General features: G+C 39.1%; 1 protein-coding gene across 6 annotated transcripts; it reads right to left on the bottom strand.

The window, feature by feature from the left end:
• Positions 1-463: 463 nt before the first annotated feature.
• On the bottom strand, positions 464-9,253 carry LOC144991219 (uncharacterized). Of its 6 annotated transcripts, none has more exons than XM_078945331.1 (12): positions 9,114-9,253; positions 7,847-7,967; positions 4,570-4,732; positions 4,163-4,355; positions 3,993-4,070; positions 3,365-3,442; positions 2,894-2,971; positions 2,423-2,500; positions 1,954-2,031; positions 1,485-1,562; positions 1,014-1,091; positions 464-622 (listed from the first exon to the last, which is right to left on the bottom strand). In XM_078945331.1, the coding sequence occupies exons 2-12, from the start codon at positions 7,962-7,964 to the stop codon at positions 479-481; spliced, it is 1,164 nt and encodes a 387-aa protein (XP_078801457.1). In that variant the 5' UTR covers positions 7,965-7,967; positions 9,114-9,253; the 3' UTR covers positions 464-478. The 6 variants fall into 6 exon arrangements, with proteins under 6 accessions (XP_078801457.1, XP_078801453.1, XP_078801454.1 ...); XM_078945327.1 differs by having other exon boundaries at positions 8,930-9,238; XM_078945328.1 differs by lacking the exon at positions 1,014-1,091 and having other exon boundaries at positions 8,930-9,238.
• Positions 9,254-13,227: the final 3,974 nt, after the last annotated feature.

The following is a 13,227-nucleotide window of genomic DNA, read 5'->3' as shown; positions in this document are numbered from 1 at the left end:
CTTCATACTACTCAATATTAACATGCCTAAATGTTTCTACAATTACTAAATAGGTATTTAAACTGAAATTTACCTGCGGTGTGTCGTCTGGATAGGACCTGGAAGTGGGTGGATTCTCTTCTGCTGATTGACTTGGCTTTTCATTGGATTTCTGAGATGAAAGGATGGAGGCTGAATTAGATTCTTTGCTTAAACACTGAGCACATAGTCCTGCTACAACCTGGACCTGTCCAGTTGAGTATTACACAGGACATGTGTGTAAGAGTGATCATTAGGACAACTTCACTTCCAGTATACTAGTTTTAACACTATGTCCTGCTAATGTCAGAACCTGTCCAGTTGAGTATTACACAGGACACGTGTGTATGAGCGCTTAATGGGACAACCTGCTTTGTCCTGTTCATGCTTCTAAAGGAATTTGTATCAAATACAGGCATCCTTTACTGTAGATGTTACCAGTGATCCATGTACCTTCATACTACTCAATATTAACATGCCTAAATGTTTCTACAATTACTAAATAGGTATTTAAACTGAAATTTACCTGCGGTGTGTCGTCTGGATAGGACCTGGAAGTGGGTGGATTCTCTTCTGCTGATTGACTTGGCTTTTCTTTGGATTTCTGAGATGAAAGGATGGAGGCTGAATTAGATTCTTTGCTTAAACACTGAGCACAGTCCTGCTAAAACCTGGACCTGTCCAGTTGAGTATTACACAGGACATGTGTGTAAGAGTGATCATTAGGACAACTTCAATTCCAGTATACTAGTTTTAACACTATGTCCTGCTAATGTCAGAACCTGTCCAGTTGAGTATTACACAGGACACGTGTGTATGAGCGCTTAATGGGACAACCTGCTTTGTCCTGTTCATTCTTCTAAAGGAATTTGTATCAAATACAGGCATCCTTTACTGTAGATGTTACCAGTGATCCATGTACCTTCATACTACTCAATATTAACATGCCTAAATGTTTCTACAATTACTAAATAGGTATTTAAACTGAAATTTACCTGTGGTGTGTCGTCTGGATAGGACCCGGAAGTGGGTAGATTCTCTTCTGCTGATTGACTTGGCTTTTCTTTGGATTTCTGAGATGAAAGGATGGAGGCTGAATTAGATTCTTTGCTTAAACACTGAGCACATAGTCCTGCTACAACCTGGACCTGTCCAGTTGAGTATTACACAGGACATGTGTGTAAGAGTGATCATTAGGACAACTTCACTTCCAGTATACTAGTTTTAACACTATGTCCTGCTAATGTCAGAACCTGTCCAGTTGAGTATTACACAGGACACGTGTGTATGAGCGCTTAATGGGACAACCTGCTTTGTCCTGTTCATGCTTCTAAAGGAATTTGTATCAAATACAGGCATCCTTTACTGTAGATGTTACCAGTGATCCATGTACCTTCATACTACTCAATATTTAAATGCCTTAATGTTTCTACAATTACTAAATAGGTATTTAAACTGAAATTTACCTGCGGTGTGTCGTCTGGATAGGACCCGGAAGTGGGTGGATTCTCTTCTGCTGATTGACTTGGCTTTTCTTTGGATTTCTGAGATGAAAGGATGGAGGCTGAATTAGATTCTTTGCTTAAACACTGAGCACAGTCCTGCTAAAACCTGGACCTGTCCAGTTGAGTATTACACAGGACATGTGTGTAAGAGTGATCATTAGGACAACTTCACTTCCAGTATACTAGTTTTAACACTATGTCCTGCTAATGTCAGAACCTGTCCAGTTGAGTATTACACAGGACACGTGTGTATGAGCGCTTAATGGGACAACCTGCTTTGTCCTGTTCATGCTTCTAAAGGAATTTGTATCAAATACAGGCATCCTTTACTGTAGATGTTACCAGTGATCCATGTACCTTCATACTACTCAATATTAACATGCCTAAATGTTTCTACAATTACTAAATAGGTATTTAAACTGAAATTTACCTGCGGTGTGTCGTCTGGATAGGACCTGGAAGTGGGTGGATTCTCTTCTGCTGATTGACTTGGCTTTTCTTTGGATTTCTGAGATGAAAGGATGGAGGCTGAATTAGATTCTTTGCTTAAACACTGAGCACAGTCCTGCTAAAACCTGGACCTGTCCAGTTGAGTATTACACAGGACATGTGTGTAAGAGTGATCATTAGGACAACTTCAATTCCAGTATACTAGTTTTAACACTATGTCCTGCTAATGTCAGAACCTGTCCAGTTGAGTATTACACAGGACACGTGTGTATGAGCGCTTAATGGGACAACCTGCTTTGTCCTGTTCATTCTTCTAAAGGAATTTGTATCAAATACAGGCATCCTTTACTGTAGATGTTACCAGTGATCCATGTACCTTCATACTACTCAATATTAACATGCCTAAATGTTTCTACAATTACTAAATAGGTATTTAAACTGAAATTTACCTGCGGTGTGTCGTCTGGATAGGACCCGGAAGTGGGTGGATTCTCTTCTGCTGATTGACTTGGCTTTTCTTTGGATTTCTGAGATGAAAGGATGGAGGCTGAATTAGATTCTTTGCTTAAACACTGAGCACATAGTCCTGCTAAAACCTGGACCTGTCCAGTTGAGTATTACACAGGACATGTGTGTAAGAGTGATCATTAAGACAACTTCAATTCCAGTATACTAGTTTTAACACTATGTCCTGCTAATGTCAGAACCTGTCCAGTTGAGTATTACACAGGACACGTGTGTATGAGCGCTTAATGGGACAACCTGCTTTGTCCTGTTCATTCTTCTAAAGGAATTTGTATCAAATACAGGCATCCTTTACTGTAGATGTTACCAGTGATCCATGTACCTTCATACTACTCAATATTTAAATGCCTAAATGTTTCTACAATTACTAAATAGGTATTTAAACTGAAATTTACCTGCGGTGTGTCGTCTGGATAGGACCCGGAAGTGGGTGGATTCTCTTCTGCTGATTGACTTGGCTTTTCTTTGGATTTCTGAGATGAAAGGATGGAGGCTGAATTAGATTCTTTGCTTAAACACTGAGCAAATAGTCCTGCTACAACCTGGACCTGTCCAGTTGAGTATTACACAGGACATGTGTGTAAGAGTGATCATTAGGACAACTTCAATTCCAGTATACTAGTTTTAACACTATGTCCTGCTAATGTCAGAACCTGTCCAGTTGAGTATTACACAGGACACGTGTGTATGAGCGCTTAATGGGACAACCTGCTTTGTCCTGTTCATGCTTCTAAAGGAATTTGTATCAAATACAGGCATCCTTTACTGTAGATGTTACCAGTGATCCATGTACCTTCATACTACTCAATATTAACATGCCTAAATGTTTCTACAATTACTAAATAGGTATTTAAACTGAAATTTACCTGCGGTGTGTCGTCTGGATAGGACCTGGAAGTGGGTGGATTCTCTTCTGCTGATTGACTTGGCTTTTCTTTGGATTTCTGAGATGAAAGGATGGAGGCTGAATTAGATTCTTTGCTTAAACACTGAGCAAATAGTCCTGCTACAACCTGGACCTGTCCAGTTGAGTATTACACAGGACATGTGTGTAAGAGTGATCATTAGGACAACTTCAATTCCAGTATACTAGTTTTAACACTATGTCCCGCTAATGTCAGAACCTGTCCAGTTGAGTATTACACAGGACACGTGTGTATGAGCGCTTAATGGGACAACCTGCTTTGTCCTGTTCATGCTTCTAAAGTAAATGGTAAATGGTAAATGGCGTATACTTGTATAGCGCCTTTCTTCCTACAAGGACAAAGTGCTTTACAGTCACAGACCCATTCACCCAGTCACACACACATTCACACACTGGTGGCGGCTCCGCTGCCAAACACAGGCGCCTGCCTACCACCAAGGAATTTTTATCAAATACAGGCATCCTTTATGGTCGATGTTACCAGTGATCCATGTACCTTCATACTACTCAATATTTAAATACCTAAATGTTTCTACAATTGCTAAATAGATATTTATACTGAAATTTACCTGCGATGTGTCGTCTGGAGAGGACCTGGAAGTTGATGGATTCTCTTCTGCTGATTGACTTGGCTTTTCTTTGGATTTCTGAGATGAAAGGATGAAGAGTAAATCATATTCTTTAATTTAAATATAGAATTATACATTATTTTAAAGCATAACAATAACTTTACAGATACCTTGATTCTCCATGGCCATTCGGAGTCACCATAATTATAGGTGATTTCTTCTCCAGGACCAATATCCTTGATTGCAAATAAACAGAGATGGGGTTCTCCATTCACTCTGGTAATGGTCATTTTGCTGTTTGGGCTCACTTCATCATCATTTATTAGTCTTCCAAGTGACCCGTCCTCTCTAGCAGCATCAATACTAAAATATGAAGCAGACAATAAGTTATGCTACATAGGGAAGTTATTGAGCACATTGAGTATTTAAGACGAAATAACATTCCTGCTACAACCTAAAACTTCCATGGAACATTACAAATGTTTAACCTTGTCTTAGACTGTATTTCATCACTAAAACTACTTTTTACCAGTAAGAGAGTAGAGATGACATTACCATTAAAAAAGAAGATACATACCATAACAACTTTCCATTGAACTGGAAATCAAACATAAAAACCTTCAGGGCGTCATGGTAAACTTTCAGTCTGCTTTCTTGTTCCTTTTTTGATATGAGCTGTCCTCTGTATTCAAGAAGGAAATCTCCCTTTTGAAAGGGCCGGGAGCTGAACACACCTCGACCTACAAGTAACAAACACATCACAAAGAAAGGAGAGTAATAAAAAAAGAAACAATGCAAAGTTATCATAGAGCAGGGCTCCAGACTGCGACCAAAATTTGAGAGTGTGCGACTGAATTTTACACCCAGTCGCACATGTGCCACCAGTAAATTTGCCTCCCCCGCCCTCCGTATTTTGTATACATTAAACGTGGAAGGGGCACATCAATCATCAATGAAATAATCAATGAGACGCGAGGACGGACGGACGGACAGACAGACACACTCGCGCGAATACTCATGAGACTGGAGCACATGCGAGCGCACACTCGAGTGTCATTGAGGGATGCCTGAGGCGGCCAATGCGTGTGAGAAGAATAGGGAAAGTTACTGTAAGTGGCTAAAATGCGTGGAGGGGGAGGGGCCTAGAGATAATCGAGTGCGCGTTAACATCTGTGGGAAGGAAACAGAGACAAATATCATCACAACCTGATATGTGCGTCTGAGCTATGAGCAAGCAAACTATTGATTCGTTCTTCTGACCTGCGGCTAGTGTACCAGTGCCAGTCTACAGCAGGGGTCTCTAACTCGCAAAGCAAACCACGGCTCTCATCATGCACGGCTGTTACGGCAGCACACCACTCCCGCGGGAGATGGTCAGCTGAGGAGAATAAATGTCCCACACGTTCATGCCTGACAGCTAACGGGGCTCTAGCATTAAACACGTGTGAGCGACAACATGATTTAAAAAACCGGCGGGGAAAGTGCAACAATAGACGTGTTTAAGATGAACCAGTGCCCTGGGGGGGGGGGGGGGGGGGGGGGGCATGAGGGCAAAGCTGCAGCAAGACTGAAGGACAACAGGAATTAGGAGTTGTCCTTAACATTCAATTTTGATTTGATTTGATTTTTTTTTATTTGAAATGGTTTATTTCAAGCAATCAAATAGAAGTTATACACAGAAGCAATATAATCATCAGTTATACATTCATACAGTAACTAATCAAACTTAGGATAATTAGACATAATTAATAAATATTGCTTGAAAGGGAGTGGAAGGAAGCGAACTTATATAATTCCACCCCGTTATACTATAACCATTTTATTACATGATTTATCAATATCCGGTTCCTAGGTTTTATCAGACAGAATTAAGAATCATAAGGTATCAATAAGGCACATGCCAAAGATGAATTACTTAAGTACTACGTCAAAAATAACTATTTTAGAAATTAACATGGCAAATGCAGCATCTGAAATATATGCAAATTATGTTACTTTTAAAAGTCATTCATATGCTTTAAAAAATAATACTATACCAGTAAAATAGACAACACTGTTTCAGGAATTTTCATGGCAAAATTTCATCAAGTATCAAAAGTTAAAAACATGTGCAAAGTTATGCTACATTAGGAAAGATTTTTGAATCAATTTATCAATTTTAGGAGCTAGTGAAGTAATATCATCAAAAGTCAATCAATTTAAAAATTTTCAAAAGTGATTAATCATTTGTTTTACTCTTTTTATATATATATATATATTTTTTTAATAATAAAGTAATACTGTTGGGGAAAAATAAAAAGGGTCCATAAACTGTAGAATTGTCCAAGGTTGGCATTTCTTCTTTTACTGATAACAGCTGATCTCCTGGGTTCAAAACAGAGTTTATAGTTCTCTTCGATGTTATGTCTGCAGACATTAGATTCAGATCCATATCCTTCTTCAGCTGATATCAGCTGCGGTGAAAGTTGAGGTCAAGTTGTCTGCAGGTCAGAACTCTGCTGTTATTCAGGTGACGTCAGACGATGGAGAAAGTGATGATTCCTGGTGTCATATTTCTTGAAATTATTTGGCTTTAGTTAATTTAGTTTTAATATGCTTCCCCCCCTAAATATGATCTGTGATATTGCACCTTTTATAATTATTTTAATGTTTTGTAATGTATGTAGCCTTTTTTTAATCAGTTGGTATTTTAAATTATTTTAATTGATCAGTGAACTACAAAAAACCCATCAGGACACATGTCCCATAATGCAGTGTTTTTCAACCAGTGTGCCGCGGCACACTAGTGTGCCGTGGGAGATGGTCAAGTGTGCCGTGGTAAATTGCCCTCATTAACTGATTTAACAACATTTTCCATCTCCAGGATTTCAGTTCTTTGTTCATCCCTACAGGCCCTGATAAAACACTGAGTAGTTAGGAATATGAAAGATCGTAAAATACTTTTTTCTTTGTGTTTATTTGATTCTATTAAATACATTTTGATAAGAATGACGATACCACGATTTAGCCCCAGCTTCAGCTGTGTCAGGAAAAGTTCCGCCCCTTTAACTGTTTCCACCAATCATTCTTGGGATCTTAATCACATGTCATCAGTCTGACCAATCAGAAGTGGTTAAAGTCTTCACTTCCTTGCTCTAAATTCGCTGATAAAGTCTATTTGGTGTCGCCAACATGAATTTCCATCCTCTAATGTGTACATACATTTAAGTATTGTTTGAAACTGTGAAATGACTAAAAGGTTACTACGGTAATCACTTTGCTGCTAAAAACTTTTTTTATTCTAAATTTATGGTATTTTGTTTGCTATTTGTACTGTCATGACAGCGATGGTGCTGTCAGTTTAGCTTGTTGCATCTTTAAAAGTGCAGAATAAAATGTGACAATGAATTTGAAACAGCGCATTGTAATTTCGGCATCTATTATTAAAGTATTTATTCGTAATACAGTGGAGATTAGTAGATTTGGTTAGAATGTTGATTTAAGGTATGCCCCCTAAATTTTCTGGTTGTGCCCCTAAAATTTTAGTTGGGGGCCACAGTGCTCCTAGTGAAAAAAAGTTAGTCTGGAGCCCTGTATAGTGGGAACTGAATAGTCTATTTAATTCAGTTTTCTGATTGTAGGTTTTTGCTTTTGGGAGTGTGTGTGAATTAGGTTGCGCAATATAAATGAAACACTTAACTAATACACAATGACCATGCCAAAAATAATCTAGATAAAACTTAATTGAGGATCTGATTTGGGATCAATATCACATACTGCAAATAATGCTCTATGACAGAAGAACCTAAATTATGTGTTTTTCATGTTGATTTCAAACATTGAAAAAAAATTGCATAAATACTTCAGTGGCTCACCTTTAAATGAATCAATGTATCTAATATCAAATCCTTCCTTATCTTCACCCAAGGAGCAATAATACAAAGCATCTTGTCTGGGATTTCTTCTAGCCCTCTGTGGCCTCTGTGCTGCCATCTCCTGCAAAGACTATGTGTTAATTCAGATTTATTTATATAGTGCTTTTCCTGCTTTCAAGCATCTCAAAGTGCTTTCCACAGTAACATAAATAACAGTAATACGAAAAAGCATTCATAAATAAATAAAATAAAAACAAACAAATACATAAAAACATCAAAATCCAGCAACATGCACATCCCGCAAGTAAAATATACAATAAAATCATGTGGGCATGTAAGAACCAAGTAAAAGCTACGCTAAAAAGATTAGTTTTGAGCTTTTTCTTAAAAACCTTAATGGCTTCAGCGACTGCTATTGGGACAAGAGTCACCGTGAGACACTTATTTTAGGGATGTCTAACCAGCACCACAAAGTCCTGTAAAGACAATCATGCCATAAAGGTTGCACTGACCGGATTACATAATTATGCAAAACAGTGAAATTAAGTAATTAGGTAGGCGTGGGATTTTATAAGTTTGCTTCTTCCCACTCCTTTTCAAGCAATCAAACTCTACTAACTTTAGTTAATTATCACAAAAAATGAATGAACCATATGTGACATAAGTGTGTTTTATTTTTTTCTAATCAATGCATTTAATTGTTTCTGTGATGAGTTTGAAATAATTGTGTTTTGTCCTGTATTTTTTACGCTTGAAATATACCAATCAATCATTATTGATATTAGCTAGTTGACAAGAACCTCAGTATTTACCTAAAAGTTAAAACCCCAGTCATACAGATGAACACCGAACACAGAAAACCGCACTATTTAAAGAGCACTTGATGAATTTAATGGTTTTTAAAAGGTACACATTAAACCAAAGCCATTCGGTAACATCACAAAACGAAAGTCAATGCAAAGATGTAAGCCGGCGGTCCTGGCTGCAGCGCAATGAAAAGCGGACAAGCTAGTTCGAAAGAGAGGCGGCGAAAGTCCGCGAAAGTGAAAAACAACAAACATTACTTGAAAGGATGTTTCTTACCTGGTCCACAGTCAGGTGATACGACATTAAACCAAGCAATTCACACCACAAAACGAAAGTCAATGCAAAGATGTAAGCCGGCGGTCGAGCGCAATGAAAAGCGGACGAGCTAGTTCGAAAGAGAGGCGGCGAAAGTACGCGAAAGTGAAAAGAAACACACATTACTTAAAATGATGGTTCTTACCTGGTCCACAGTCAGGTGATACGTTTTGCATTAATTCCTTTCCGCTAGAGAATCTGGCTGCAGAAGAAATTATTCCGCTCGAGGATCGTTAGCCGAAAGTTCTTGATCAGATCAGATGAGGCGTACACGTGCGTACCAACCAGCGCAAACGTCCGCTACTGCCCCCTACTGCTGTGGAGTGTGAATCTTTAGTGAACCATCAGGTCTCCCAGAAGTCTGCAAGCTTTAAAACTCCCACAACTGCAATTTTGACGGGTGGCCTTCTGGCCAATGGAAGGCCAGACTAAATGATGATGTTATGTATTGATGAAAAATTCAGCTTTTTATAGACAACTGGCTTTTTTTATCCACTCCCTAAAATGACCCCTCTCTTTCAGCTCCCAAACAGTTCTTCAAGTTGCTTCTCAATTATTTTTTGCCAGGCCCCCCCTAGGAAAAAGAAAATGTTTCGCGCCCACCTAACCCCCACCCCCCCACACACTCGTGCAGTGACAATATATATATTAGGTAAATATCTATAAAAATTGTGTAAGTATACTTAAAATTGTATCTTTTAACATTAACAAAAGAAAAAAGAAAAATGAATCCTTTTTCAAATTTCAAATCATATTAACTTTATTTTGTCACACAGAAACCCTGTTCTAGTCTTAAGCAGAAAAGAAGTTTAAAGTGCCTGTATTAAAGTACTATTTGAGAAGCACTGATTTACTGATTATGACTGACAATTTTTTTATACTAAATACTAAACAAATTCAAAGTGAAATACTGGGCATGCCAACCAAAATACAATGGGCAAAAATAAATAAATACATAAATAAAAAATGTTTTAAAAAAAAAGTTTTTTATTTGTATTTATCTATTTTGTCACAACCAGGGTTGGCATTGAAAATTACCAATTCCCTTAGCTTGGAGGAGCTGGTCTGAATTCTTCATTGTGTGAATGCTTCAAAGCATTCGCACAATAGTGACCCTGTTTACCTTTAGTATTGTTCTTTATATCTTTTTCTGTATTTTTTTTACATAAAATCTTGAGTACACTTTTAGCAATTTATGCAATCCTGGTATCAAAATGTTCAGCACGCTCAGGAGAAGGATGCTTAGTCTTTTGGTATTGGTAAAACCTTACGGTCTTTACGATATTACACAATTTACACCAATTGTAGCTCCCTAGAAAATGAATAGGATTTTCTTTTTAAAAACCTTTAAAAACGGTGTTTCCTTTTAAACCCTTTGGTATCAAAACACTCAGTAAGTTAAAGACATTTATGCTTGTACTTATGTTATTCGTATTTTTTACGGTTTTTAAAATTTAGTCAATTTATGCTAATTTACTAGCCTCATTGAAAATTATGGGAATTTTTTTAAAATCCTTTACAAAATGTGTTCACTTTTGAAGCGTATCCAATATTTGTATCAAAACATTCAGCAAGTTAAGCACATTTATGCTTGTATTGACAAAGTAGAGGTTGAAGCATTCATCAGTGGATCTCTTCCTAACATCGATGGGGTGTCACTCAAGTTTAGCCATCTGTTTCAGCTGAACAATTGGCTCTCCAGAGAGTGTGCTTCCAGAGGATTCCATTACATTGAGAACTTCAATACATTCTGGAAACGAAAGGACCTATTCATGGGAAGAGGCCCACACCTGAACAGAGGTGGAGCAAGAGAGTTAGTGAAGAACCTCCTCCACGCTCTGGGGCATAGAGGCCAAGGCAGTAAGGAAGGACCGAGCCAGTGTCCCAGGAACCACAGCACAACAGCAACAACAATTACCTCCACCACCATCGGTCAATGACTTGGATCCAGCAGCACCAGCACCACAACCACCTCCATCTAAGGACTCAGCTGCACCAGCATCACAACAACCACCGCCAGCTAAGGACCCAACTGCAGAACCACAACAACAACCACCAGATTTGGCTCCAGAAATACCAACATCTGACCAGCTGTGGGCGCCGCCTGCTACATTTACTCCCAGTGAAGACTCACTTTCCTTTTCGTCCCCCCCACTTTCACCCATGGCCCTACCTAGCCATTTTGATAGCCTGATTAAGTCAGGAATTAAGATGGCTCCCCTAACACCTGTGAGCCTCACACCACACAGGAGCTCTCCTCCTACCCCTCCAGCGCCCCCTCCTTATCCTTCACCCAAAGTCCCTCCAACACGTCCTTCATCCAAAGCCCCTCCAACACGCCCCCTCCGTCGTTCACCCAAATCCCGTCCAGCTCCCGCTCCTCCTGGTCCATCACCCAAACTACCCTCAACTCAACCTCTCCTGCGCACCTCTAGACGTGCTATCCCCCAGAGCTAGGATGAAACGGGCCCCCAGTGTCCTAGGAAAGGTTATGTCAAACTGGGGCCCTGTGATGAACAACTTCCTTCTGGTGCTATACCTGTAGTTGCACTATGTAGAATGCAAAAAAGGGCAGTTAGACTGTCCAATCAAAGAAATCTAGTTCATATCCCCTGCAAGAAGGTTTTGACCAGTCCCAAGGAAACTAATCTCAAACTTGCTGCACTCAATGTCAGATCTTTATGCAACAAATCTTTTAAAAAATTTTTAAAAATTTTTAAATCAATAATCTTATCTCTTCTTTTAATCTTGATTTTATGTTATTAACTGAAACATGGCTTGACAAAAACACAGGAAACATAGTTCTAGGTGAATCAACTCCCCCCCAACTACAAACATGAATCGGAAATACGAGAAAATAAAAAGGGTGGAGGCGTTTCTGCACTGTTTAGAGATAATATTGCAACCCGCAGACTATCATTTGGTGTGTTTTCATCATTTGAGTATGTGTCCTTTAAGATTGAGTTAAAACAAACTCCTCCCTTACTCTGCATAGTCATGTACAAACCTCCTCAGCACAGCCAAAGTTTCATTGATGATTTTACTGAAATGCTCTCAGTTGTGTGCACAGACTTTGATGGTCTAGTCATTACAGGTGATTTTAATGTTTATGTTGATAATGTCAATGACAGAAATGCAAAAGAGCTCAATGCTGTCCTTGAAACCTTTGATCTAATTCACCATGTGAGTTGCCCCATCCACAGCAGAGGGCACGCTCTGGACCTGCTCATCACAAAGGGGGTTAATATTTACAACGTCAGTGTGGTTGATGTTGCCCTCTCTGATCATTTCTGTGTATTCTTTGACCTGTCTGTTGCTCCCAAACCACCGCCTGGCCCTGCAGTTGTCCAAAGGAGACAAATAAATGAGAGCACTAGGGCACAGTTTGTAGAAATGATAGACCCTGAAAACACCTCTGGTGCCAATGTTGATGAAATGCTGAATTCTGTTACTTCTAGCATCTTGAATGTTCTGGATGCCATTGCCCCTATGAAGGTTAAATTGAGAAAACATAGACAGAAAGCTCCCTGGAGGAACGATGATCTAGTCAGGGCACAGAAACAACAGTGCCGCAGACCTTAGCGAAAGTGGCGCAAGTCAAAACTCCAGGTTCATTATGAAATGTATAAGGGGGAGTTGTACGCTTACAACCAGATCTTATGCAGAACAAGGGAAAGGTACTTCTCTGAAATCATTGGAAGTTGCAGCAGCAACTCTCGTGTCCTGTTCAGAACAGTAAACAGATTAACTAACCCTCCAACCCAGCTACCAATAGAACTGGTTTGCACACCAAAATGTAATGAGTTTGCTTTATTTTTTAATGACAAGGTTCAGGGCATTAAAAAAGCCATCAACTCCACAACACATATAACTATCCAACGGCCACCTACTCACTCTAAGCTGACTCACTTTGTACCTGTCACTGACCAAACTGTCCAAGAGACCATCACCCGTCTGAGCTCGTCTACATGCTGCCTTGATGTGTTACCCACTAGATTTCTAAAGTCTGTCCTGAACAGTGTGTTGCCACCAATTATTCAAATAGTTAACATGTCTCTTCAATTTGGAATATTTCCAGAGGTCTTAAAAACTGCAGTCATTAAACCTCTCCTGAAGACAAGCGGTCTTGATCCCACTGTACTGAATAATTACAGACCTATCTCTAATCTGCCATTTTTAGGAAAAGTCCTTGAAAAAGTTGTCTACCAACAGCTCACTGATTTTCTCTTATTAAACAATTCATTTGATGTTTAACAGTC

The sequence above is a fragment of the Oryzias latipes genome, chromosome 3 (assembly GCF_053564925.1).
Source record: "Oryzias latipes strain Hd-rR chromosome 3, Olatipes_Hd-rR_3.1".
NCBI lineage: Eukaryota > Metazoa > Chordata > Actinopteri > Beloniformes > Adrianichthyidae > Oryzias > Oryzias latipes.
The sequence above is the reverse complement of the archived record's forward strand: the minus strand, read 5'-3'. Positions and strand labels throughout refer to the sequence as shown.

What these genes read in the sequence shown, in the direction of transcription:
- LOC144991219 (XM_078945327.1), bottom strand. Translation starts at nt 9,091, where the DNA reads ATGTGTGTTTCTTTTCACTTTCGCGTACTTTCGCCGCCTCTCTTTCGA. An exon ending in ATCCAGACGACACACCGCAG is followed by an intron (nt 1,563 to 1,953) that starts GTAAATTTCAGT and finishes CTTTCATCTCAG; the next exon opens with AAATCCAAAGAAAAGCCAAG. An exon ending in ATCCAGACGACACACCACAG is followed by an intron (nt 623 to 1,013) that starts GTAAATTTCAGT and finishes CTTTCATCTCAG; the next exon opens with AAATCCAAAGAAAAGCCAAG.